General features: G+C 39.3%; 1 protein-coding gene across 5 annotated transcripts in view; it reads left to right on the top strand.

Annotated features, from left to right (window-relative positions):
* RNASEH2B (ribonuclease H2 subunit B) overlaps positions 1 to 27,188 on the top strand; it is a 42,704-nt gene that overhangs the window by 4,465 nt on the left and 11,051 nt on the right. For 4 of the 5 annotated variants that reach the window (XM_068674152.1, XM_068674175.1, XM_068674165.1 and 1 more), the window contains exons 2-9: positions 7,693 to 7,764; positions 10,708 to 10,815; positions 13,622 to 13,698; positions 16,250 to 16,370; positions 21,551 to 21,615; positions 22,778 to 22,883; positions 25,833 to 25,911; positions 26,583 to 26,625. In XM_068674152.1, the coding sequence (XP_068530253.1) occupies positions 7,693 to 7,764; positions 10,708 to 10,815; positions 13,622 to 13,698; positions 16,250 to 16,370; positions 21,551 to 21,615; positions 22,778 to 22,883; positions 25,833 to 25,911; positions 26,583 to 26,625 (671 nt within the window). The remainder of the gene's footprint in view (positions 1 to 7,692; positions 7,765 to 10,707; positions 10,816 to 13,621; positions 13,699 to 16,249; positions 16,371 to 21,550; positions 21,616 to 22,777; positions 22,884 to 25,832; positions 25,912 to 26,582; positions 26,626 to 27,188) is intronic. The other variant, XM_068674160.1, reaches the window with a different exon arrangement.

The following is a 27,188-nucleotide window of genomic DNA, read 5'->3' as shown; positions in this document are numbered from 1 at the left end:
GCATTTCTCATAGCAGTTGGACAATCTGTGATGTTTATTGTGTGTGTATCCACACCCTCCACTTACTCTTGAGAATGCAGAGCTTCTTATTCAGCCTTCTTGTTGTATTGGTATAGCTCCTGAGTAGGTCCATGGGAAAAAAAGTGGCTCCTGAGGATTAGAGCCCATCTGTCTCATAGCTAGAAGGTTGCTAATGCTGTACTTTTGTAGAAGAGTTTCTGCGGTTACTGAATATTTATGTTGTGGTGTTTTTTTTTTCAAATCATATCACCTGAATCAGTGAGGTGCTTTTGTGATACACACATAGGATATTTCTGTTTGCTTCGCAGAGTCCATGGAACTACCGTTGTCAGTGTTTTCTCTGAAAATCTTAAGGACTAGAAATGATTTTTTCGAGAAAGGTGGGGTCTCAATATTATTTCTAACTGTAGGTTTATAAGAGTAGAGATCTGGAAAACTTTCAGGTGCCATTGTGAAATCACAGTGTGTGACAGATCCGATCTGGGATCTGTGTAACAAAATAGCTTTCTTACATAATGGCCTCAGACTGGTCGGAGCGACAGCGACCAACCTCTCCCGCTAGCTGCCTAGCAGGAGGGGTGTGAAGGGCAGTCTCTTTTCAGTACAGTTTCTCGGGGCTAGGTGTGATGTCGGAGCTGATGCTATTTATATCCTTCACTGGTTTTAGCAAAGAGGTCAGGAATTGAAGACAGTTTTCTAAGTTTGGCGTTCCACTCAGCACCCAAGGTTAAGAGCACCGTATTTCATTTGTTCTGTATTAGTAAAAGAAGTAGGGGTTAGCTGCGAGCTGAAGATTAATTTCCAGCTCTATTTTTCTGAGCTAGACAAGTTTAGATGACTACATTTTTTCGGTCTGTTGTTTTCTTAAACAGCAAATTGATTAGCTTTTTTATTATTTTATGGGAACTGTTATTTTAATGGCACTGGAATGATAGCAAGAAGGGAGGGAAATTTAACAATCCTATTATTTTTAGGAATTACTTATTTAAAAATAAAAGGAGCAGTTTCACATGAGACTTGGCAAGCTTTTTGAACAAATCTCATATGCCAAAAGTCAGATGGAGGCAGAAATAAATGGACTGTGATGCCAAACCATAGGGCATCAGCGTGCATTAAATTAATCCTCCTTTCTTTCAAATGAGACTAAGGAACTTTTGTCTCCATGCAACAGAGGAAGCATTTGACTTGAAAATTTGGGGTCATATTGAGAGAAGATGTCATATCAAAAGAAGCTGTTGAATATATAATGCATAAAAGTAGTTTGCTTTAACATCTGAAATAGGCAGGGTGGTTTTTTTTTATTATTATTTTTTATTTTCCATTCTCTTACCTTGTGCTTAAAAACACTTCGAAACATGCTTTTATTTAGTGTTAAAGAAATAAATTCTGAGTATCTGCTGTAAAACAGACCGCTATGCTGGGCTGTTAGAAAGCTTATTTCAGAAGTTGTAGCGAATGCCAAAACTGAGCAGGACATTTGAACGTTAACACTTCCAGAACGATTCAGATAAAGAACTTGGAAATAATGTTCACAATTAAAAATGTGTGTTTTTAAGGAGCTGACTTGAAACATCAGAAAGATAATGTAAGTATACGTGCCTGTATTTATCTACCCTCTTAATAAAGTGAGCGTGGATACACTTATTGTAGAAGTCAGCACTCTGCGGGCATATTTTACTTAACCCCTCCCTAAACTGGCATTTGCATCTCCCGAACAAAGCCTTTTGCCTGCAGGTAATTTGCACTATTTTTTTGCATGTCATCTCTTAAAAGGCATACTGAGCTCAGCTGTGTATAAAGCAGATATAACTGGCAAGCTAAGGAGCCAGAAGGAAGCATAGCAAATAAAATAACTGAAAAGAGATGTTTTAATGTGTAACACCATCTCCTACTTCTGCTTTCTGCCATCTGGCTTGGAAGAGACCAACTTATGCCAACTTAGGCCTCTCTGCACATGGGAATAAGGCTGATTCAGCCAGTAACACAGCTGCACCAGTGTTGACCCTATAAATATTGGGAAGGGAAGTCTGAAGTTTTTATCCTTTCAAGTGATAACCTGTTCTCGAACTTCTCAAGATTGACTTTTCCTTCATTCAGCTCAGCCTCCTCTGGATGATCTGCCTAACATCGAGATCTCAGTAACAGCTGAGTTAGTATTCTCTGTTGCCAGTGAGTCTATAAGCATGTGTTTTTGGCTTAAGAAGTGATCTGTGCCAGCATTAGGTGACGTTAAAGGATGCTCTCGGGCAGAAGCCTTAATATTAAGCGCAGTTGCTTGGCTGTGTACTGGGACAGAAGACTACTCGAGCCATCTGCTAGTATTTCTGCATCAAGTTTTGTTCAAGATAGAAAACTTAGTGCCATTTTTGTATCTCAGTAATGTTTTGTTTTGTTTGTTTTTTTTTGACAAAAGTTTTGTCAGTATTTGCAGGTGAAGTAGGAGCCAAAAAGGGTTCAAGGGGTGTAGATTGCACCACATCAAACATTACTTGCTTATTTGCACATTATGTCAAATCATATATACTAATCATTACCAAACTGATTGCCATCCTAGCTTTTACAACAGGCATCACAGAAATCCCCTTGCTGAAGCCAGTACTATGTATAGTCGAGAGGATAAGGAAGTGAGGTAACATCAGGCTATTGTAACTGAGTAAAAATGAAGGTAAGATTTCCGAAAATGAAGCGGGTTCAAGTGTGAAGCCATACCTCCTGTGTAGGCGTGTGGAAGGGAGGCTGTTTGCAGAGGTAATGGAGCTGTGCACCATTTAGTGCTCTCCAGGGAGCACTGTCAGCTGAGGAAGCAAAGATACCTTGTGCTCATCTGTTGCTTTCCCACCTCTGTAAATTGGGTAGGATTGACTTTTCTAATTAGCCTAAGCTGACCAAAGAGCCCATTATTTTGTACAGAGCAGGTGATTTTCTGTGGCATCTGCTGCTGTCGCCACAAGTTCTGTCCCTCTCTTCTGGTGATCCTGTAACCGCGTGGTAGCCAGCAATATTTACTGATCTGGATGAAAATGAAGACTTTTTTGTGGCTTGTTTCTGCTCATTTTGGTCGGTGAACTAAGCTGGCTTGCCACACTGCCACAGAAATGCTGGTTTTAATGGAGAGAAGGCAGCAGAGGTCAGGAGCTCAGGACTGCATTTTATAATGACCTGTGATCTTCAGTCCCATTCATAGGACTGCATCCTCAGTCTATGCATATCTGAATCGATCCATTATGCTAATACGTAATTATCTTTTAACTTATTAAAAAATAAACATTTGTTTGATATAAAGTCCTGGATTTATTAATTACTTTTCAATGGACTTTTTTTTTCAGGGTGTGCTGCAGGACAGAGGATGCTTTGCTTATGTAGCATTGGCACAGACACTGAATTAAAACTGTTTCCTTCAGGGTTAACTGGTTCTAAAAAGAATGTAAAAATAAACAATTATCAGATCTTACATATCTGCACCCCTAGACTACATAGTTTAAAGGCTTCCATAAAATATCTGTTAAATGAGCTCCATCATCATCGTGTCTCCATCTGATACACCTTTTCTGCATGACTAGAAGTTCAGAAGGGAATGGAAAAGGCTTGTGTAGGTGACGTATGGTTTAATATCTGTTTTTAAATGAAATCTTAACTTTATATTTCCAGCCTTTTAAATGATCCTTTTTTTTTGCAGGGTGGTGGTGGTGGGGAAAGTTGTGCTCTCAGAGGGTTTTTTCCTCTTACGCAATTGACAGATATTTACAGCCTTTTGCTTGCTTGGCTGGCAGCTTGTTGCATGGGAATTCCATATAATTTGATAGTAGTCTGTTATATACAGTATTCTATAAGCAGTTTTTGAAAAAAGGTGAACAAACCTTGCATCATCTCTAACAGTTTAATAGATATTAGTGGGAGTTTTGTTCTTTTCCAGTTTATTCATGTTGCAGTACCGGCTAGCCCTTTATTTTTTTTAATGGCCACATTTGTTAACGCCACATATCTATCCATTGTGGAATAAATTAGTGCCGGAAATCCTTTGACAGCCGCTTCATTTTCACTTCGTTCTGTTTCTACAGTTTACGGAATTTGCCTGGTTGTATGTCTGACCTCCACGAAATCCAACAGGCTTCTCTCTTTTTGTGTAACTGAAGGCTTTGTAGTCTCTTCATCTCACCTTCAGGGTTCTGATGCTCCCTCTGTAGACCCCAGTACAGCTGCTGGATGTATCACCCACATTTTTAGGTGGGCTTTGTGTGACTTGGTTGATCTTGAATGAATGGTAGATTGTAAATAACTTAAGCAAAGTCTACCTACAGAACAGCGTGGTGCTGGCGTTGCATTGTCCGGCGTTGTGCTTAACTCAGAACTCCCTCCACTGGTGCAGCAGCGGCGCTGCCTCACCCCGGTTGCTGGAGGTGTCGGGAAGGTTGAGGGAGACAGCAGCGTGCTCCCAGGGATGGGGCAGGCTGCAGGGGGGTTCAGCTGCCTCCTGGAAGCACCTGGCACTTTAGAGAGTGGCTAGCTAATTCAGATGCCTCCCTGGGACAGGATTAATCAGGGCCCTCTGTATCTGTGTGTCTGCTTTTTGTATCCTTGCAGTGAACATTGTCCTTGGAGAGCAGCGTGCAGTACTGACACATCTGTCACTTCGCTGACCTGTGCTCCCCGTGCGTTACCTGCCACATACAGCTGCAGTTGGTAGAGAACAGAACAGTCAGAAAAGTCTCTTTTCTCTCACTTGCTATTCCAGGAGAGGAACAGGTCTCTCAGAGCTGAGCTACAGAAGCTGTTGGAGTAAGCGTAGTGGCAACCACCTGATGTTTTGCATTAGGGTTTCCTGTAATGTCCCTTTTGTCTGCTTATTTTCTGTAAGATTACAGCTTATCTGGTTGTGAATCTTAAAATTCAAAAATCCCAAACGCCCGGTTTAACTCTTAGTTTTGCTAGAAAATCACTACAGAACTGCTTTTAAAGAAGTCTTTGTTTGCTTAGCTAGAAGAGATCCTTGCCCAAATACGAGGACTGATAAATGTAATGACATTAAAGAAATCCAGTTACCTTTCCTGGCTGAAGGCCAGAACACACACAAGAAAGCGTTGGGACACCTAACTTCAAAAATCCCTTGCTCAGCATTTTCCTAGCCGTGAAATGTTTAAATTCAGATAAATAGGGCCTTCTTCGTCCGTAAGGCCACGTTACTATTGCATCCAGTTTTCCAAGCAGGCATTCTCCCAATTGCCTCTTTTTATCTGCCAACTTGACATCTAGTAGAGCCAATCTGTAACAAAAATATACTTCAGCTGCCCCTGGAAATGGAGTGGGGTATTGAATATATTTTGAAGAAATCCCAAGGTTTAAAACAAAATTAAAAAAAAAAAAATCAAAACACTTTTGCCTTTGCCCACACCTTCCCTTCTTTTTGTGTGTGCACACGTGCGTCCCTTCTGCTAAGCCGCCTTCTGCAGCAGCTATAGGGAGAATGGGGCGTTTGCTCTGATCCCATGGGCTTGAGATGCTGGGACTGGAGCAGATAAAGGGGAATCCATCAGGACAGAGGGTGCTGGCACGGGGTGGCCCTCAGCAGTGGAAGATGCCAGGGTTGGGAGGCAGCGGGGTCGCTGCAGGCATCTCCCAGACTTCGTGGAGATGGGTGGCACGAGAAGGTTGGGAAAAGAGCAGATCTACCGGATAAAGCTGAAAACTTCATTAAAACCAGCTTCATTAAGAAGGGTTGTCTACTTAATTGTTCGCGTTATACACGATGCAACTTCGGGCTCAGCTGGACGCCTTCCTGGTGTTCATAAATCTATGCATGAAGAAAGCGGAGCAAGTGAGCGCTAAAAGCTCCTTCACTTTTTTTTGTTTTGTTTTGTTTTGCTTTGCTTTTTGTTTCAAATTTTGAAACTCACATTTAGTGTGTATATTTTAACATGTTCATGCGAAACACATCAAAGTAAACACATGCAGTGTGTTTCTTTCACTGTCATTAATCACTGTAGTGTTTTAAAAAGTAACAAAAAATACACCAACGTTAAACTGTGGTCAAAAATCGAAATATACACAGCTTTAGAAATTTGAAGTTCTCCTTTGCCAGGACAAATGTAGCTTGACAACCGTGTGTGTTTATGTATCAGCATATGCAGTAAGTCTGGTTAGCAAATATGGACTTTTTTTTTCCATTAAAAATCCCTAACGTATATTGAAACTTTTTCAAGCACTTTTTCAAGCCACCTGAAGACTCAAATAAATGCAAATTCGGGGGGAAGAAGAGAGCGGCAAATTCTTCAAACAGCTCTAGGAACCGTTATCTTCCAATACTCCACAAAACACACTTGTTTGGTTTTTAAGTCCTGCTTATGTCTTCATCTGGACAATTTCTGTTTGGAGGTGTAAATGTGAAAGATGAGGTTTACCTGGGTCTTTTTTTGCTACTGAGGTCCCTGTGAACAGCCTGTGAGACATCTACCTGTCTTTTCCTGAAAGGCTGAGGACAGGCTTTCAGCCAGAGTGGACACCGATTTCTGAATGTGCTTGAGGTTCCTACCTCCGTGTTTTTTAAGGAAAAGGACTGTGCTGTCTCAGCAATCCTCCTGGATACTACCAAAACTCTCCGCTTCCCGCAGCAGCACCATAACCCAAGCATCAGCCTGGTCCCTGTCAGTCCGTTCTCTGGGGGCTGGATGCTGGTTGTGTATGTGAAATGCTTTAGCAATTTTGCTTGCGCTGATGAATGCCTTTATGAGAAGAATTGGGACAGAACTGGCAGTCTGCAAGCTAAGAAGGATGATGCTGTCATGTTGCTCTTCACTCAGATGTTGGAAGTCGTTTTCATACATATAACTTAGACTTTCCCAATGAAGAGAACTTGGATAGAATACACGTAACTGGGGATCCTTATAGATGTTTTTTTCAGACTTGAATCAGCATCATTATGGGAGCTGTTTCCCTTCTATTTTTCTTTTTTTTAAATTTCACAGAGAAATTGTACTTTTGTGGCTCTGCTTTTTGTCTGACTTTTTTGCTTAAAAACACAGAAAAGAGAACAACTGTCAGGAGCCTAAGCCAGAGGCGCTGTATTCTCTCAGCTTCTTTTTCCTGTGGGGAGAACGAAACGCACTCATTGTTTTTCAAGATTATATGTAACAGATAAACAAGGGTGCATATTTTTCACATAAGTAACAGCCATTCAGACAATTCCTGCCCCATATTGCTGCGTATTCTTAGTTCCCGAAAGAAGACCAGTGTTTGTTCCTACAAATAGTTTACCACGTGCACTTTTAACTTTTTAATGTCCACACCATGCTCGGCCTAATTTGCCAAAGCATTCTCATTGTCATTGAGACTAATCGGGGCAACACATCAGTTCATTTCACTTAACTGAGATGTCAAACTTGGGAGCTCTGTTGCCTGAGGCTCTCTGGGGGAAAGTGGTTTTCAAAACCTAAATCATCCCCAGGTGCGTATCTTTCCCGTGGCAAATAGAGAGTGCCAGGAAGTCTGGAATCATAATTTAGGTGCCTTGATCGGGTAGGATGAATTTGGGCCGAGGCATATAGCTTTTTAGGCAGAAAATATGTGAGCTTTCAAAAAGTGTCAATCCAATTAATTCTGAGCGTCTTGGAGAAGCATGGCAGAACGTGAAATGCTTCTCAATTTACAGGTTTCTAACTTTTTCCTTTCTCCCCACAGAGGCTGCTACTGACCCCCCTAAGACACCTGACAGCGAACCTATGTTTACAAGACTGCGCAGTCCAAGCACAGGCAAGTTTTGGAATAGTGACATGAGGCTGTTAATGTTCTGGTTGATTCCCTCCACCACCAAATGATTCGCATTTTGCAAGCTGAAATAGTGATGATAATGTAAGTCTTATGTGCCAAAGATATTGCTGGTGATGCCAGATAGTTAATGCTGTGCAAACATTTAGGATTTCTTTTATAATTTTAATTGGTTGAAATGTTTATTCATCAGGAATATTGGCAGCACAAAAAAGAGGTGTAATTTAAGTTGTGTTTTTAAGTGCATTAGTTTTGGGGAACTTGCAGTGTTGGGTGTTGAGCTTGGGCTTTTTTTTTTTTTTAATCCAAATTTAGGCTTCATACCATTCATCTTATGCTGTAAAATAAATAGGCAGGGTCAGAAGACGTGATTCAATTATACTTACCAAGCTTTTTGAGTCTTTACATTTTTAAATCTAATTTTCTTGTTTCCTTGGTCCAAGTGGTGGTATCTCTTTTCCCGTTAATAGATGATGAGGCACTCTGAGTTCAAAACACATTGGAAAGACCAGCAGATGCAGGTGATATAATGACACCACCATCCCACACACAGTTACTTTTTTCTAGTCAGATTGCCATTTTTGTCAAGGATTTGTTATTTCTATATGAGTAACATAATAATTGCGGTATAAGATACTGCAGCAGAAATCTGCAGCAAGCCTTGGTTAGGGTTAGCATGTTTTGTTTAAAAAACATGGTTTGTGCTTGTTTTTTCTTTTTTCACCAGCTTGTTTTCTAAATTACATACTTCTGTTTTTGAAATTCACCGTTCATTTATATATATGTTTGTAACTAAAGTCTTTAGGTACATTTTAATACCACAGTACTCTAATTTCTACATGAAAAAGTAATTTAAAAACTAGATACAGAATGTGAAATCATTTATTCTCGTCAGGGTACTTGTTTTTTGATTGCTCAGATTTACAGTGAGAATATACAGCCAGAGAAATTTTCCACCTGCTGTATTATGTTGGCTTTGTAATTTATTATGTTTTAAAAAGAGTAGATATTAATTTGCTTTTCTCTGTGGAAGAAGAGAACTATTTAGCTTGTAGAATCAGAGATCTTGGGAAAGGTTTCTGGGGAAAACCTAAAGTACAATGATTTGACCAAAAGCCTGGGTGTGTTCCTTTAGAATTTACAGAAGCTTATTTATAGACATGCATAAACTTTCAGTTATGTAGCCTATTATAAGTATAGGGTTTGAAAATGGAAGGACTGAGAACACCCTAATAATGTCTTTTCCTTATGTCTGGGTCTAATGGATGAATTGTTGATGCCAGATATTGTATAAATACCCACTGAAGGACTGAGCGCGCTGTGGATAGTCATGCTAACCACTTTATTAAATAAAAGTACGCACGGTCTTTTTTTATAGTCAGGTAAAAAAGGACAAAATTTCTATCCCATGCAAAGACTATAAACTGGTGTTTCAGTCTGTAATTCAGAAGTCCTACAAGAAGCATTTTTCAAAGTTTTAAATTAAAAGAAGGGAAGTACCCATGCCACAAGACTTAAGTAACTTATTGAAGTGGCAAAGTTAGGAGGAGAGCTACTTAGCTTCTCTCTCCATCTCCTGGAGATTCTCTCTAATGACATAACTGGGGACCTGTGGTGACTGTCCTTTTTATGTAAAGAAATAAAATAAGGAGCTGAAGTTATGCCGTAGGAATGGTCTCTTTCCCAACATTTCTTAGCTCTCCACCGCATTTGGCAAGCACGCTCGCTGGTAGGAGTCTTTAAGCTGTTCGACGAATGCTTCCATGAATAGTCTGATGTCTGGCACTGATCAAACTATGGTGTAGACCCTTGTTAAGAAGCACATGGTAATGATTGAAACCTCTGCTCCCCCTTATATTTACTGTTCACTCCTCTTCTCCCCTCTCCAAAAGAAGAATGATTATCAGAGAACTGAAACTGTATCCTTAGGTGAGGTTAAACATTTGGTCAGCTTCTTGGATAAAGGGGGAAAAAAAAGCATCATCAGTCATTTTTGGGAAAAGATGCATCTGCCCGTTTTAGCTGACCTTCCTCTGCACCTAAGGAATCTCTTCAGGCTGGAGACAGTAGTGCTGACATCAGCTTGCGAGGGCTTGCATTGACACTTTTTTGAGCCAGCATGCAATCTGCAAGTCAGTGCAACTTTGCAATTTGTGTTTTGAGCAGGACTGCCATGTTGCAGTTGATGTTGTCTCTCGAAGATGCACTGATAACCAAGACAGAACTAGTCCAGACTCAACTAACTGAACTTCAGTGACCCCTTGTGTAGTTCTGGTGTCTTGTTTGAGACGAAGAAAATGCCAGTCCCTTTCGTAACACATCTTCTCATTAGAACCTAGAAACAGCAGAGTTGAGCTGTGAAGTGTCTCAAAATAAATCCTTTCTTTCCTTTTCCAAACTATCAAGATTCTGATGGGCACTTTGTGGCAGTTCCTTTTAAATTCCTTGTTCACCTTCGGTTGAATTATCTGTTGTCCGTTTTCATGCACACACACACAAAAAAAAGGTTTCAAATTGTCACTTGACAGTTTGAGAGTTTTGTTCCCCTAACCCAGCATCTAATTCTTGGGAACAAGCATGAGAGAGGGAAAGGAAATTTTCTGGTTTTCCACCTTCCCCCTTCAGCACAGACAAAAGCTAATTTCTTGTGTGATTTTGATTTGGGTTTGGATCAAAGGCTTTGTGTTGTAAGATGAACTATTCACACATCTTATTTATTGATTCAAATTCAGTTTGGTTTATAGAGCTGGTAAACGAACATCTGTATATAATAGTTTTCTTTGTCTGAGCTTTCTTTGTAGTGAGTTTATGTAGAATGTGTGTATGTTTGTGTGTGTATGTATATAAGGCACATTCTTCAGATGTATTGGGTATTCTTTTGATTTTTGTGAAAGCTTACAAACACAAACCAGATTTCTCTTTCGACAGGGGAAGCAACCCTTTACTTATTCAATAGTGGTGCACAGCAGCTGTTTGAAGTTAAAGCTTTTCATGAAGAATATCGTTCCTGGTTTATAGGTGAGACTGTTCAACAAGGTGAGTAATATAACATATCCTTCCCCCAACTGTAACTAATGTTCATAAACAGACACCTTCCCTCTCTCTTCTAGTAAATTTACAGGTGTTTCTCCTAGTTGTTTGAGGCATGCTGCATCACATCCCCACCTTCTGACACACTCGTTTGCCATCTGGATTTAACCAGGGCTAGGGGCTTTGTGGTCTCTCTTTAAAAGGCTGCCTTTGGCAGCCTCAATTAGACAGATGTTCGTTTGTCTTTGAGGAAGGGTATAGCGGGGCGGGGGAGTCGTTCAATTGTATTTAAACTGAAGTGCTATAAAATACTTAGCTTGCCTTGTCAATCAGACCAGAAAGTCCTCAGTGTAAGTAAAATATGTCTTATCCTACGGCAGGGAAAAAGGGCTGGAAGGCGTGAGCTAGCTAAGCAGAGCAGCGTGTTAGAGCTCCAAGCGTTGGAATGCATGGTCTTGTTTTCTTTTAATTACCTCTGTAGTCCTCTGGGTGAGTGTTGTGATCTCAGGGATAGGGCTGCTGTCTGAGGGTTCCATTTCAGTGTTTTGTCTGAAGTGAGCTCATCTATAGTATCATAGTCCGTGATCTTTCTAAAAATGAGAAAGAAACTTATGTAACCACTCATGACAGCTTTAACAATCCTTTATCAATAAGGGTGTCACTGGGGTAGCGTTTCTCTCCCAGGACGTCCATAGACCATGCAGTAAGTATCAACTCAGGAGATGAACGTATACCCTTTTTGTCCATTTTCAACTACAAAAAAAAAGAGCATTTATAATAATAAATAAATAAAGAACCTTACCAGACATGTGCCTTCTTTAATGGTAATATCCCAAATGTGTGTTATTTTTTAAACATCCTTTGCAGGTGTGTATAGCAATGCAAACAGTATGTCTGTGAGCTTTTTCTTGTTCCATCTGGGGGGGAGCCAAAAGACCAGGTCTGCTCCCTGCTCCCAATTACATCCATGTTGTATTCTCCCCTTTCTTTTTCTAACCTCCGCTTTGGCCCTTTGGAAACACTTGCCTCAAGGAGCAATTGCTTCAGTTTCCTTTAAAATATAAAGGAAGGATTTTCTTTCCTGAATTTTTGGGCCGCTGCATCTTTGTGATGGTCAGGTGGAAAACAACACAAAAAAGCTGTGTGTTTGCAGTTAAAGCAAATCATCTCATTATTATTTGCAGAGAAGGACAGAGGTCTTTATACACCTACTGTGAGTCTGAACTCCTTAGAACAAGTGAAAATACTCTTCCTGGAGGTACAGTTGAAAGCATTTAAACTGAAACTTTAAGAAAGTGGCTAGCATTTTTTTTCCTCCAATTTTTATTATCAAAACATTCAGCTTTATGATTAAGTAGTCCAGGTACTTTCCACAGCTAATGGCTGTGGTGTTGAGATTAAGAGCTGTCTTTGCCTGGTTCTTGTCAGGGAAATGTATTGCCTTGTAATCTGGGTAGTTTTCTTCCAGGGTCTTAGCATGTGACAGTACCAGCTTACAAACTCACATAGCTGGAGAAATGTTTTGACCCCGAATGCCCTAGACCTTGGTTTTGCTTGCATGGGTTGATCTGTATCATTTTGATATAAATGCGAGGTGCCTTATGCTTGTCTTACTGAGCTCACACAGCACTAGAACCACATTTCGAGGCTGTCACCTTTAGGCTTAGCTTTTGATTACAGAATTGCAAAAGGAAGATGACAGAGTACAGTGTGAGAGCCCATTCTGCTCCAGCCAAGGATTCATTTAGGATTCTTCAGGCTTGTCAGAAGCCGTACAAATAGTCCCATAATAGCCATGTCCTTGGTACTCTCTCTGGAAAGAAGAATTGAAATTAGCTTTGAGATAAATGTAAACTGGATCCCCAGGCTAATTTGGCTATACAGATATATTGCAGGGACTTCACACTATAATGCATCATGGTAGCAGTGCAGATGCTAGATTGGGTGTGAGCTTTGACCAAACCACCTTCCCACCCTATCTTTTGTCAGCTTTAGGCCATTGCAATAAGATTTCGTTTTTAAAAAAATATCTTAATCATGTGAATTAAAAAAGAATTACATTTATTTGCCTTTGGTTTGCTAATTAATGTCAAGTTGACATTGATTATTGTCTCCAATTAGTGAATTTCCTTATTTCCAATTGTCTACGATTATACAGAAAGACTGGCTGAGCTATTGACCTGCAATGAGCTTCATATGGGCAGAGGTGTCAGCTTCAAGGAGAGACCAAGTTCTTCCTTTGTAATTTTGAATAAAAAACACAAACATTTTCTGTCTGTTGCAGTGTCTTTTGTTCTATTAGGAGACTATATGCAGATTCTCCCCTTCCAAATGAAAGGCAGCTCCAACTTAACTATCTCTTGAAATTATTTCTTGCACGGCCATCCTCTGCTGCCAGCATGGTGTTTTCTTGCACGGTGTTTGGAGTGGAGTATACTGGGTCTATCTGGTATCCCACAACAAGGTTCTGTTACACCCAAATCTGCCAATAGAGGGCAGCTTTAATTTTGCTGTTTTTATTACAGTCCAGAAAAAGGGAAAACTGAGAGTGCTTGAAGCCAGAAGACCTGCAACAGAGCTTGTGCTTTTGTTTGGCAGAGTTGAGAACTGAGCTCTCTATATTTTTAACATAAAATCCCAAATACTATTTTCTTGCCCATTTTACTGAAATATTGGATTGCTTAACATTAAAAAATCCACTCTTCTTGCCCGTGATCCTGACAGACATCCTAAAAAATGACATCCTAAAAAATGGCCAAGCAATATACTCATGTCTCTTGGTACTGAATTTGTTTTTGTATATCTGTCTTAGATGGGCGCCTGCTGTTCGTGACGCCGATGGACCCCTTATTCCTGATACTTTATTACCTCATAAAGGCAGACAAGGAGGTAAGCCCACTTATTTTTTTCACTGGAATTCTCAGGAGAAAGCATTATCTCTGTCTTCATTTTCTGCAGAAGTTATGTTAATTTTATGAACAGGGACTTCCATAGTATGGGAAATTAAATTTGCTTTTAAAACAGAGATGTCCACCCTCGACATACTTCTGTTTTCACCAGTTTTCTTGGCCAGTGAAGAATATTCCAGGAGTCAGCTTGCAATCTGAACAAAACCTAATCCCCTCTTTGTAAGAGAAGCAGAGAATCTTTTGTCCTTTTGTGAGAGCCTATCCCAGAACTATTGAATTTAAAATGATAGATGTCATCAGAATAAAACAAACTAGAGCCCGTCCAAAGGAGCAGATGAATCACTCTGAGAAACAAAAGAAAGAAAGAGGATTTTGGATGCTATGGGAGATGAAGAAGAAACATTTCTGTGGCAGTTTGAACTTGAAAGGAAACATTGCCTTTTTACAAACAGTATTTGTTGAGCTGGTGTATCATGCAATAGCAAAGGGATGACCAAGTATCCAAAAGATGAGTAATAAATGGGTTAATCAATTTATCAAGGGTGTTGCAAAACCTTACTTAAATATCTAACATGTATCAAAACTCCTAGGCAATATTATTGATTTATAGTTTGTAATGTGCCTGTGAAAAGAGAGCATAAAATAAAAATGTTAATCCTCGTTTTGTATTTCATGGGGTCAATAATTTCACTTTATGCATCCTAAGAGGTTTTCTTCTAAGAGCACTTCCTATCAAGTGGCTTGCTGTTTTCTGCTCTGGGTTGCAGGTGGAGAATGCAGGAAAACTATTCATGTATGCTGAAGAAATAAAGTCCTACTAGACATTTGTAATAGTAACCTATTGTTAAGTAATTACTTCTAAATAATTTATGGTGTAGGGGTGTGCCGGTGTGTTCAGTCGTTCTCTGCTCTGTTCCTGCTGTAGGGTGGGCCATCAGAAGAACTCATTGCACAGGAACAGCTGAGCTGTTTCTCTCGGTATTGCACTCTGTTTGAATTCAGCACTCCTTTGAAAGCTTTATAAACCAAACTTAGGGAAAGAGTAAATCTCTACTGTGACAGTGAAGAGGTAGCCTGAATAAAGGATGACCGTTGCTGCTGTTTTCTCTGCATTGGAAGCATCCAATACTGCCATTTGCTTCTTAGGTACCTTCTTCTGGAAGGGTTTTCTAAACCAGGCAATGGTGCCTGGTAAGTTCATAGGGCTGTTATGGGTTCCTAATTAAGGACAAACACATTCCTGCAGTGCCCTGCCTAAATTAGTGTATCCTTCAGTAAAGTGAAGTCTTGAGGATTTTGTGGCAGATGTCTCAAGCAAGGCCAGCTTGAATACAGCACATTCACTTCTGATGTGAACTAATGAGTATTCAGATACCTTCTGAGTATTGTAGAATCATTCTTTGCACCATCCTCTGGTTTTGATAGTGGGAGATGATGCTTTCTGAGCAGAGCCATGTCTTATCCAATCTTAGCTTAGGCTCTGTGTTGCTGCACAAGGTGAACATGGCTGTCTTGCTTCTGGACACAAAGTGGTTTGTGCAGGTAAGTTATCCATGGGAAATAGTTCACTGAAGCTTTATTTCTTCCCATCATACTGCCCATCATAACCTTTTTGCCATTGTAATTGTACCTTTTCAATTTTCATGAGAAACAAATTGAAATTCATTGGTTTTGTGGGTTGGTTTTGCTTTTTTTTTAAATCTTATTGAACAGTGGATGGTTATTTTTATTAAGCCTCTGACTGTTTAGTAAGAGGATTAATTAATAATGAAAACAGTTTACCCAAGTGCTTTTTTCATACTGACCGCTGTAATGACTTCAGCCTTGGCTCCTGAGACCTTGCGCTCTCCAAGGATGGAGAACTCGCTGAGTCTTTGTACTGATGCGCTGAAGGAGCTTTCCAAAGAGAAGGCTGCCAGTTGTGCCAAACTGTGCTGAATGATTATGCATTGTTTGGCAACGACAAGATTTGTTTGATGGTTCTGTCATGTGTGGGGCTATTTAAGTTGTGCCAAAATCCCTTTATATGCATACTCTGGCCAAACTGGAATTGACTTTGCAGAGGTGAAAGGTTAATAGTGTGTTCCAGAAGCTGCCCTGCTCCTTTGAGATTTATCTTTTATGGAAGGAAAAGCAAAATTTGAATGGAAGTTATGACACTGGGTTTAATCCAACAGGTTTTGGTCTCAAACACTATTGGCACACACTGACTACTGTGTCTTATGTCATCTTCCAAAAAATCTCGCTGTACTTCACATTAGCTTCTCCCCATGTTGTTTTAAATTTGGGCTCTTAAGTGCAGTAATTGAAGAGTTCAGCATTTTGCAGATTACTTACTGGTTTGAAGTAAATATTTATAGTTTGCTTTGTAATCAGTTTCTAAATGTGTCATGTGGTACCGTTCAAAATCTGATCTTCTTTAAATACTTTACTTTAAAACTGTGGCAATTGCATGCGTGTATATTTCTCTATATGCGTATATGTCTTAACATTGTAATAATGCTTTTATTGTTCCTTTGATGTGTTTTCAGCAACAAGGAAAGTTCCAGCCACTGGATCAAGTTGTGCTAGACTCGGAGTACCCTTATTGCCCATTGCTGCTGAAGTGTGCAGATGTTAAACAGTCCATACATCATGTAACGGAAGAAAAAGGTGAAAAGATTTGGGCGGGGGAGGGAGGGGAGGTTGGATTTATTAGTACTACTTCGTTACAAAATAGATTTAAGTACTGTTTTTCGCTTTACTTAAGGTGCTGGATGAAGCTGTATTTTAAAAGCAGAAGTTTAGGCTTAGAAGTCTTCGTTACAGTATTGTGAATAGTAAAATGTGGATCTCAAATTATCTGCTGTAACGTTAAAATAGTTGTGCAGTCTTCCTGCCTGGTGGCATAAAAATGATAAATTGATCAGAGCTGGCTATGTGCTATGAATTTTCTTTGCCTTTTGATAAAAATTTTACTTCTTCCTAAAGTCTTTCTTTAGTGTAGCATAGTCTTGTGTGGAAGAAGTGAAACCATTGTCCATGTGACTTTTTTTTTTCCCCTTTGTAGCAAAGCATTCAAACAATAAGCAGAACAAAGCTCAAGAAGAGTGAATATACTGCTGAGAAAGGAGAGCACAAGTTTTCTAGCTTTGCATAATTTATTGTGGGATTAAGTTCAAAGACTTTATTTTAATTTTTTACGTGCAAACCTTGATTGGGATTCATAACTGTGAGAGAAAAGCTGAATGGAAGAAAATAGCAAAGTATCAATTCTATACATAGTGCCCTCAAGCTTTGTCCAGAATTCGCTTTGGTACAGGGGGCTCTTATTTTGAGGACAATATATACTTTCTGGGGAAGAGAAAGGGGCATTACATAATATTTTTTGCCGCTTGGCAGACCTGCAAAAGATGCAAGACTTCAGTTTTTACATTCAGTCCTTTACAGGGCATTATACTTCTGTTTGCTGACTTTCTGATAGTGGAGATCTACCTGTACAGAACTTTGAGAACACTGAATCTACCAACAAGTGAAAAAAACGTTAACTGCCCGACCCTTTATGTGTACAGAGCACCTCCAAGTAGTAGAGGCACACAGATTAAAAGTCAGAAATATTACAAATATGCTCTCAAGAAGCACTCTGCCCTTGATATATATATATATATAATATGAAATATCTAGCTGTTCCTCTACAGGCTGAGGAAGGGTGATAGAAGAAGAAAAATGCTGCTGAGTAAAATGCCAGACCTCTTTCAGGCTGCATAGAGCATCAAGATAGGGGACTGTGAGCTTTTCCTGAAGGATTTTGATGTACAAGCTCAAATATTTCCTGTATGATATGGTACATGTGCATTAATACAGAGCAGTTACTTCCCCAAAAGGATCAGTTTGAACTTCAGGGTGGGACATGTTTCCATTGAAAATGATCACTTTAACAAGACAGCAGGAAATCTGGGCAGTGAGACAATTGTTACATTTTGCTGGGACTGGGGTAGTTGGAGTTGTGTGCTGTCCTGGATTTCCAAAAGAACCTTTGGAAAGCATTGAGTTACATTCAGGATCAGTGGGAGCAGGCAACCCCTTTCTTAGGGTGAGTTCTGACTTTCAAGAAGGCTTCTTTAAGACAGATCTATCTGAACTACAAAACTGCTTTTGCCTTCCCGTGGAGTGATGAATGCTTCCAGTAAAAACTAAGATTAAACTTCTAGGCAATTACTGTCCTCTACAACTTGTCCAATACTGGCTAAGAAGCGAGGGGTGAGAGAGGGGATACTAAACTTCTGCCCTGCTGCCTCAGAAGGTGAAAAATCCTGCCAGATCCTTTTGACCGTCAAACTAAGAACTTTGCAAAGGAATATAGTGCAAAGCCAGCATTATTTACCTGTAGAGGCACTTCCTCCAAACAGCAGTGCTGCCTCTGGGTGGTATTAGTGTTTCCTTTTAACAGCAAAATAATAACTAAGTATATAGATTTGCCATAGACAAGATCTTATATCTTAAAAATAGATACAGAGGTTAGACTGAAATCAATTTGCAGTTGTTGTCCACCAGAGCATTGATAAATTGTTTTGATAAATTTTGATTTGATAAATTGTATTGGTAGATAGTAATGAAAATTCTGTGCTGCTTGGTTTTGTTTTTTGTATTGATGCTTTTCATAATGTATTATGTACACCAATCAGTTTAGGACATTTTGTCAGCAAATGATATTAACTGCTAAAGCAGTTACATTCATTTTCTGTTTGTTTTTTTTCTGTTTGTTTGTTTTGAAACGTAATGGACAAGGATTGCTGTTGACATTAATGCTGTGTGTGCTTGCACACAGGCTGTATGTGATAATCTTGGACATGTACCTGCTGCTGCTTTTCTTGTTCATGTTTGGGTTGTGTTGAAAGTAACAACATTAGGCCTTGCTCTTAGGATTTCTTTCATTTTTTAGAACACCAAACCTACAGTTATGCAACAGACACATCAGTGCTTGCCTGCCTGTCATGCACAGGTCACCGTTCTGTTCATTCCCCTTCTACGTGTTTCATATTCACATCTCTTTTATTGCCTGTAAAAAATACCAATATTATGACTAATGTACTCTTTTCTAGCTCTAAGACTTGTCTACTACATAGCCTTTCTCATTTAAGGAGCAGGGCTTTAGGGCAAGAAGTATCTGTTGTGTTCGGTCTTCTGCAACTCTGATCCGTTTGGCAGAACCTGACAACATAATTATTTCACTCTTAATTTAATCTTAAGACTTTTAACATCTGTATAACAAATTCTTACCCTAGAGCACTCACAGTTTACACTTACTGAATTAGCAGAAAGTCCACTTTCCCTGGCCTCGGTGTTGAAGGGCACTGAAAATTCATTTTGCTGGATTAAATTCCCATTTACCTGCTTTAGTAGTTGAGGAAAGGGTGTGTTACAGCTTGCTGAATCTGGGTGAGGCAGGTTGTTTGCTAATGAATTCAAAGATTGGATAAAGAGTACAATAGAGGAGGATTAGGAAAGGGTTATGAACTCCAATTCTAGAGCGTTACTCTTTGTTTCATTTTGCAAGGCAAAAACTGCACTGTGATCTTGTCTGATGTGATTAACATGAAGAGCCAAGAAAACTTACCTGATTAGAATAACTAAGTAATATTGCCAAGCTTGTATTCCCAGAAGGTAGGAAAAAAGGGGCCATATGAGTTTCTGAGTTATGGAAAACACTGAGAAAATGGATGTTAAAATGTGCTTTAGGCAGTTTGCTCAACAATACATCAGGGAAACTTCCAAGTCTACATAGCGATTACCCGATCGCTGAACATATTATTTAATTGTAGAACCACTTATATTCCATCTGTATTTCTCAAACCCAATCTTTCCAGATGTCTCAGACCAGTTTTATAGGCACCAGACACATTAGGGAACAAAAGGCTTTCCAATATATACTCATATTATCAAACATAGTCGCTAACTCTCACCAATATCAAATGTGCATCACATGTTAAATCCACGTTCCAATATTGAATCCTTTTGTCAGCAGTTTGTGACTTTCATAACTCACTTTAATTCTTCAGAGGTCTCAAATATTGTCAGTTTCTAGAGTTTAATAGTCAAAGCTGTCAAGCACACAAAATGTTTTCAAACAAAGTGATCTCTGAAGGGTTCAACGTAATTATTTTTCACATGTTTTAATGAAAATGGCTTCACAGTTCTACGTTTCCTTTCTCTAACTGAGTCACTCTGAATCATGCTGTTGTGGGGGAGTCTGCCTGGGAATCTGGACGAGAATTACTTTTCAGCATGGGCTGGGGGATGGTGGCAGGAGGATGTCCCTTCCTCGAACTTTCTCAGATAAGAGAGGAATCCGTGAATTGTATTCACTGTGCTTGGCCCAAACCACGTTAGCTCTGAGAAGCAGGTTCAAGCATACAGACAGTCTCCCCCAATTTCTGCTGATTCTCTTTCAGAGCCATTTAGAAACTTCAAAGTCCTGAAGGCTGCAGCCAGTACTGTCACAGCTGCAATTTTACCTGCAACTCGTCAACTTCACGAAGCAAAGTATATATCAGCATTTTGTTTCCTTTTTGCTCTGAAGAATTTTTTGCATTTTACTCTTCTACAGCTGTTGTGCTGAGATAGATTTAAACTTTATCTTGTAAACAGCTTTCCCCGACCTCTCCGTACCCCCTACCATGCATACACAAAGAGCACATAACAGTTAGATATTTGTATGCAATTTGGAAGAGCCAAGATAAACCCCAAAGAAGGAAATGCTGAAACAATCATAAATAATGTTGTTGTTTGCAAGGGGAGAAGGAAACTCCATGAACCTAGTGTTGGAATATGATACTGGGTCAGTAAATGACATGAAACAGATGTATGTATTTATGGGAACGGTATACAGGAGATTAAAAGCTATTGAAATACCTGTTGAAGAAATAGATTCAAACACAGTGGGCTCTGAAATCTCCTGTGTAATCTTCCTAGGCATTTTGTTCCGTTTCTAAAACGGAGCACTGTGAATTAAAGCTCAATAATTTTTATCCTGAAATTTCCATGAACTTTTGCAATTTTCTCTCTCCTCTGCCTCAGCATCCTGACTCACATATGTTTGTGGTACCCCAGTTATCACAGGGGAAACACTTTTTGAAATTCTTATATCATCGAGTTAATTTATGTTGCTCAATAAATCATAAATGAATCATGTACTTCCTCCCACTAGGAGTGTGTTTCATTATTTTAGTTCTTTATTTTCCTTTGACACTGTATTAAAGTACGTAAAAGGGGGATAGAAGTAAACTTCTGCAATAGTCACCCCGTGAAATGGGAGTGGAGGAATGATAGGAAAAGAGATTATTGAAAGGGCAGATGGTTTGTCTTCCCTACCCAACTCTCCTGGCCCCCTACAAGGTGCTGGAATTCATAAGCCAAAGATTTAAGATACTCTGTTGTGGATGCTTGTGTGGTTTTTAGCAGTCATGCGAACAATCTTTTATGTTGCAAACGGTGTGGTTAAAATGACCGGTCTGGTGACACAGGGTAGTGACAGTTTGGCAAATTACAAGGGCTTGAGAAGAGCCTTACTGAATTCAGGCAGCCCAAGATTACACATATATAAATAAAATATGTGCTTTGCTGGATTAGGGCCTAATTAAAGATTGTTAGGTTGTTCAAACTTGTGCATATCAGCTCAGTCTGTTTATTTTTCCATGTTTCCAATATTTTTGAAACTTTTTGCCCTGATATCAAACATGTGCAAGCTGCAAATTAACTTCCGTGCTCTGTCTACAACTCTGAAGATTTTAAGTGTATTGAAAATGCAATCTAAACCAGTCATGACTTTCTTCCCCTTTCTTGGTTTATCTCAGAGATTGGCAGTCAGAAATTTCACAAGTACAGCCAAGAGAAGACGTTGAAGTGGTTAAAGAAAAAGGTATCACGTTTCTATTTTGCTTTCTAAATTGCTTTATGTTTAAATGGAAAATGCAGATTAACTTGTCCGTATCTGTATTTGAGCCATGTGGCATCCCTCAGTTAAAGTACATGTCCTGTGCAAGAAGGAGAGACAGCACACTGCAGTTGTTGCATGCAGGAGGGGGATGAAGTATTAGGGAAATGGCAGGTTTGCTACATTTCTCATTTTGATGGGGCTGGTGTGAAAGGGATTTGAAGTGAGGAGGCAGGAGAAGAAGCTGAAGTTGAGTTTATTGCTGTGCTGTTGGCTTTGCACGAAGTGAGAGGCTTATTTCTTGCCTTATCTGCTTTGACAATAGGCTAGAGGTAGGGTTAAAGTGTTTCTCCTTGCAGCTTTTAAATTCTGCCATACCCTAAAGCTGGACAGATAGTCCAGCTTGGGTTTGTGCTGTAAATGTGATCCCTCCTGAAGTCTTGGCAGAGACTTTCATAGCGGTCCTGATATGGTTGCTGCTATCCTAATCCCACCACACTCTTCAAGAAGTCAGTACAGTATGCTGAAAAGAAATAACTCATATGACTGAGTTCAGTGTTGTCTGTGTTTTGGTGTAAAGAAGGTGTATCTAATTTTACACGTAGACGTGCCTCTACTATGATGCTACGAGCAAAAAAGCTGGTCTGCTTTCTGCACCGATGAAGCTGGGGGTTATCTCCTTTCCAATGAATGCCTGAATGTTTGAGCAGGCGCCTGTTTGTGTTGAAAATTTCTTTGCCAGTGATCTCTGCGTTAGGTACAGTATCACAGTGCCCTGCAATGTTCTTAATCTTTGATTTCCGTCAGGGCTGCCTTTGCAATCCAACTGGGTTGAGGCATTCTCTGTTCTTCCAGCAGGTGTATTTCTCACCTGGATAAGGGTGGTTGTTACATCTGAAAAGCTCATCGCATCTTAGGGTGCCACAAAAGTGGTGCTGTGTTGCCAAGGCAACACGTTCAAAAACGGGCTAGCTTTGTTGCGTTTTTGAGCTCATATGCTAGTCATTACAAATGTATATTAAATTTCACCACAGTCCATAACTTGAGTGTTTTATATGCTTGAAACAAAATTACAAGAGCTTTGTCACTGCATTAACATGTGCATAACAACACTGATATAGACATTTCTTTCTGTGGTTTCCTATAGGTCAATCAAACAGTGAAAGCACTTAAAAGCAACAATATATCTGTAGGTGAAAGGGTACAAGCACCTACATTTATCAGCGGTAAACAGATCACAGATGCTGAAGAAGGTAAGAAAACTAACCATTGTTAAGCGCTGTAATGAATTCAGTTTTCGTGAAACCGCATACCTGCAGATAAAATACATGATTAGCATCTAAAATGGACTGAAAGTGGTCTCTGCAGTAAATGTATTCCTTGCACAGAAAAATCCATACATGTTGTGGCTGTGTCTCTTGAAGTTTCTTGAGTTCTTTGGTGTCTTTGTTAGGGGCTCCTTGACATTAGATCACAACTGGGGTTCTTTTGGCTTCTCCTTAGTTTACAGAGAAGATGTTTTCTCAGTGAAATGTATGCTGAAGTGCTTTACTGAACTGAGACCATACATAATATGTATGAGTATCCACACAATAAAAGCCTCTGTATTAGAAAAGTCTATTTTTTTTTATTAGTATGCAAATGCTGTTGATAAAAGTCTCTTAGAAGAGAAAGGATGGTAGGAAGGCACAGTCATAGACTAAAAACACTGCTTTATGTGACAAATGGACAGAATAGATGTGTACACTTACTCAGGGCAAAAACTTCAGCAGTGTATGCATATTAAATCTCTCTGAAAGTGACAGTGCTGATACCAAAAAGTCTGGAGTGATCCTGCTTGCTTCTAGTCACCTTTTTGCTGGGGAGGGCAGCATCCTGAATGTCACTGGGACATAAAGTTGTATAGAGAAACCTGAAAACGGACACTAATGGAAATTAAGAAAGGTTCAGAACAAAATGAACAAAGGCAAATTGTTTCTGATTACTAAGACTTTCAGAAGTCTGCATGCCATTGAAAAATAAGGAAAACAAAGCAACTTGCTGACGAAGTGGAAAATGAGTTACCAAGTAATGATATCAAAGGAAACAACATAAATGAGATTTAAGAGGCAGCTCGACAGTTTTATAGAACAGGGATTGTAATATATGGTTTTTAAAGGGAGACAAAGCTGCAAAATTTGTAAGTTACTTTAACTTTACAGTAGCTTTTTACCCTTTTTCCCCTACCCCTACTTCTTTAAAGAAACAGAAAATTGTCCTGTCCTGACAGTGACAGTCTTGACTATGCCTAAATACTTTATCTCTGAAATGAGCAATCAAATAGCTAATCTGTAGTGCTTTTTCCACCTTCCTGCTTACTTACAAAAACATGCATATATTTCTCTTTTTAGATGTATAGATTTAAAAGAGCAGCATTTGAGTAGGGAATATGAGGGTTTAAAAATAGGTAAGTTTCGGAGGCAGTCCCGCTGTATACAGCAAGGTGAATGACAGGAAGTCAAATGGACCTTACTCAACACTTACTTTTAATAAGCCTAATTTTCTTGTCTGATCCTTTCACTGCCATGACAGTGCAATTTATTTTGGTAGAGAATTTCTTCTTGCATAACGGTATTATGAAATACCAGTACCTCACAAATAGATGGGTATTGTAGTTAGCTTTTACAGATGTTGTAGGATATAATGGGTGCAAATGGGAAAGGAGGGAAGATTCAACATATGAAACCTGAATATTTCACTAGGAAGACAAAGAAGGGAGGTGTACAACTATTCCTGGTGTCTGACAGGAGGTTAATGACAAAGTAAGGCTAAGGTGAGGCAAACAGTGGTATTTTAAAATTGGTAAAGGAAATCAGTGAAGATTCCTTTGGGGCAGAAATGCAAAGAAAATTGATTTTGTATTTGGGTTATAATGGCAGTTGATTTGGCCTCACCGTTCAGTGTCATAATGCAAAGAGTAAAATGACGGAAATATTTTTCTTAAGAGATAAATTGCTCATATTAAGTGCAAAGGTGAAGTTGTCTTGGATTTAAATTATTTATTCTTCGCTTCTTCTCTCCTGACCCTAAAATGGGCTTAGGGAGTGACAAAGACTTGATGAATTGAGGCAGTGGAGGAAAGAGAAGTGCAGACAGGAGATACTGTGAGTTTGATGCTAGTCCGATCAAAATGAATATGCTGGTGTCAGTTGGTTAATGCTTTCTGCTTCAGTGCCAATTTGCATTGGGCTTTTTAGATATTCAAAAAAAGGAGGAAACTCTCTGTTGCAGAAAAAAAAAGCTCTTCACTATCCTGAGGCCAGTTTACCATGTACCTCTTAACTCTCTTAGTGTGTAGTCATACAAAAAGATAGAGCTGGCCTATTGTAGATGGAATTTGGAGGTGAGATTTTAGCTTAATGTGTGTCTGGCAAATACTTCCTGTGCATGGCTAAAGTTACTCCCTAGCAGCCCCAACAACAGCAAGTCTGAAAGTTCCAGCCCGTGATCAGTAAGTGTGAGTGTAGAACGTGACCGGAAAAGATCTGGTTTAGGACTTCATGTTATAAAAGGGTCACTTTTTTTTCCCGTCTCTCAGAAAAAACATTTATAGCAGGAGTGCCCTGTACTGAAAACAGCTTCTAGTAGTTCATATTTCCACAGATAATTATCCTGTCTTGCCAGTGATGTTTAGATAGGCCTTGGCATTTTCCGTAAAGTACTGAAATTAAGTACAAGACTTTGAAATAGACTCATTGTCTCATCTAATTGTTTTCAGTTGAAGCCAGAAAATGTACTTTAGTACTGAAGCGCTTGCCAAATAATTGTAAGATCCAGATGCTTTAAAATTAATGATTGCATGTTCTGTTGAGTCAGCTTTTTACTTTTGCAGGTTTTTAAAATTTAATTTATTCGGAAAAATACATGATATCTAGTATTCTCAGAAAGTGAACAGCTTTTGTAAAGTACATAGAGCAGATATTAATAACATGTGCTGACAAAGTGAGTGTAGTAAGTCTTTACTTTTTAAATAAACCTACAAGTGTCATGTAACATAAACTACTCAACACAGAGAACCATCACAGTGTATCCATTAGAAGTCTCTTACTATTAGTTCAACCTTATGATTTATGGTAGTGCATACAACATGGCTAAGACAGCATGACTTTATAATGTGAATGTTCTTTTTCTTCTCCTTTTCATTCCCTGCCCTGTTCCTGGAGACTATGTACGGTATGCCCACGGGTTAATATCAGAATATATTCCTGAAGATCTGAGTAAGGAGCTGTCAAAATACTTAGGGTAAGTATTGTTCCAGCTAGGTGCTAGTTTTATGTGGCATGCATTAATAACCTTTTGGTCATTTCTATTGAATGCTGGTGTTTGGTCATCAAAATTACAGTGAATAATACAATTTTCCCCATTCACTCAGTGGTGTGGGGTTTGAGTTCACATATGTAACCCATGCTAGGTTATACTTAAATCTGTAAGGTGAGAGCGTCCTCATGCTGGTGTTCTCGTCCAGCAGCAGAGATTGTTGGGGGCATCACTGGCACCCTGTACTTTCCCCTCTGTTCAGTTCTGTTCATTGTGTTCTGTTGTGGCCTACAGAAGTGCACAGTGTACACCTCAGAAGTCCCATATCTTATGAGTTTGATTGCAGAGATGTTATGTGCTTTGTAAAATCGTCTTACTAATATAGCCAAAATTTTCAAAAGTAATGTGGGTTTCTCCTGTTAGGGCTGCCCAATCTAAGATTTTTTTTTTTTTTAAGAGCCCATGTTTCTTCATAGTGCCTGGCTCTTTTTCAGTTATCTAAGTCAGAAATACAGGCAAGATCCATGAGCCACTTTTTTTGCAAACATATGCCATGTGTGAGCAGCTGATACACAAAGCAACCTTTGTGGGAAAGGAATTAAAATTTGGGTCATTCAGCTGTCTAAATTTATAACATAAAGTTTTTTGCTCTGCAGCCTCCCAGAACTTACAAGCCCTTCACCAGAGCCACCATTGAAGGTAGGAGAGCATTAAAGAGAACGATATTAAAAGAAATAGTATGTTGTAAGCTAGTTTCTCTGAATTGTTATTAAAACTGAACTAGGCCAAGCACTGGGTGCAATACAATGAGTAAATTGGCCTTGTAAAAACACAGTCTGAAATAACACGAGAACATTACCAGGTACTTTTATATTTTATGTTAAGCAATATTTTGGTTGGTTTTGTTGTTTAAAAAAGGGGAGGGAAAGAGACTTATTTTATGTTTTTGGTCAGCAGTCTTCTCCTTTGTGTTTTGCTCATTTAGTTTTATTGAGGTTGATGGGACGCTATGACCTCATAGGTTTTCTTTCATATGTAATTTATGAGGACCCTGAAAGGGACCTCCTGGGTCATGGATTCCCAGACAACCATGTTGGATAATCTCTCCTACACTGACCATTCTCCACTGTAAGTCTCATTAGGATTTTTTGTTTCCATTACTTCTCTTGGAAGACTGTTGTATAACCTCATTCCTCTGATGCTCAGAAACCTTCCTGTAAATTCCACCTTGAATTTATTCGTGGCCAATTTATTCCCTTGTG

Source organism: Anas acuta, chromosome 1, assembly GCF_963932015.1.
Source record: "Anas acuta chromosome 1, bAnaAcu1.1, whole genome shotgun sequence".
In the NCBI taxonomy this organism is placed as follows: domain Eukaryota; kingdom Metazoa; phylum Chordata; class Aves; order Anseriformes; family Anatidae; genus Anas; species Anas acuta.
This window is presented reverse-complemented; position numbering and strand designations above follow the sequence as displayed.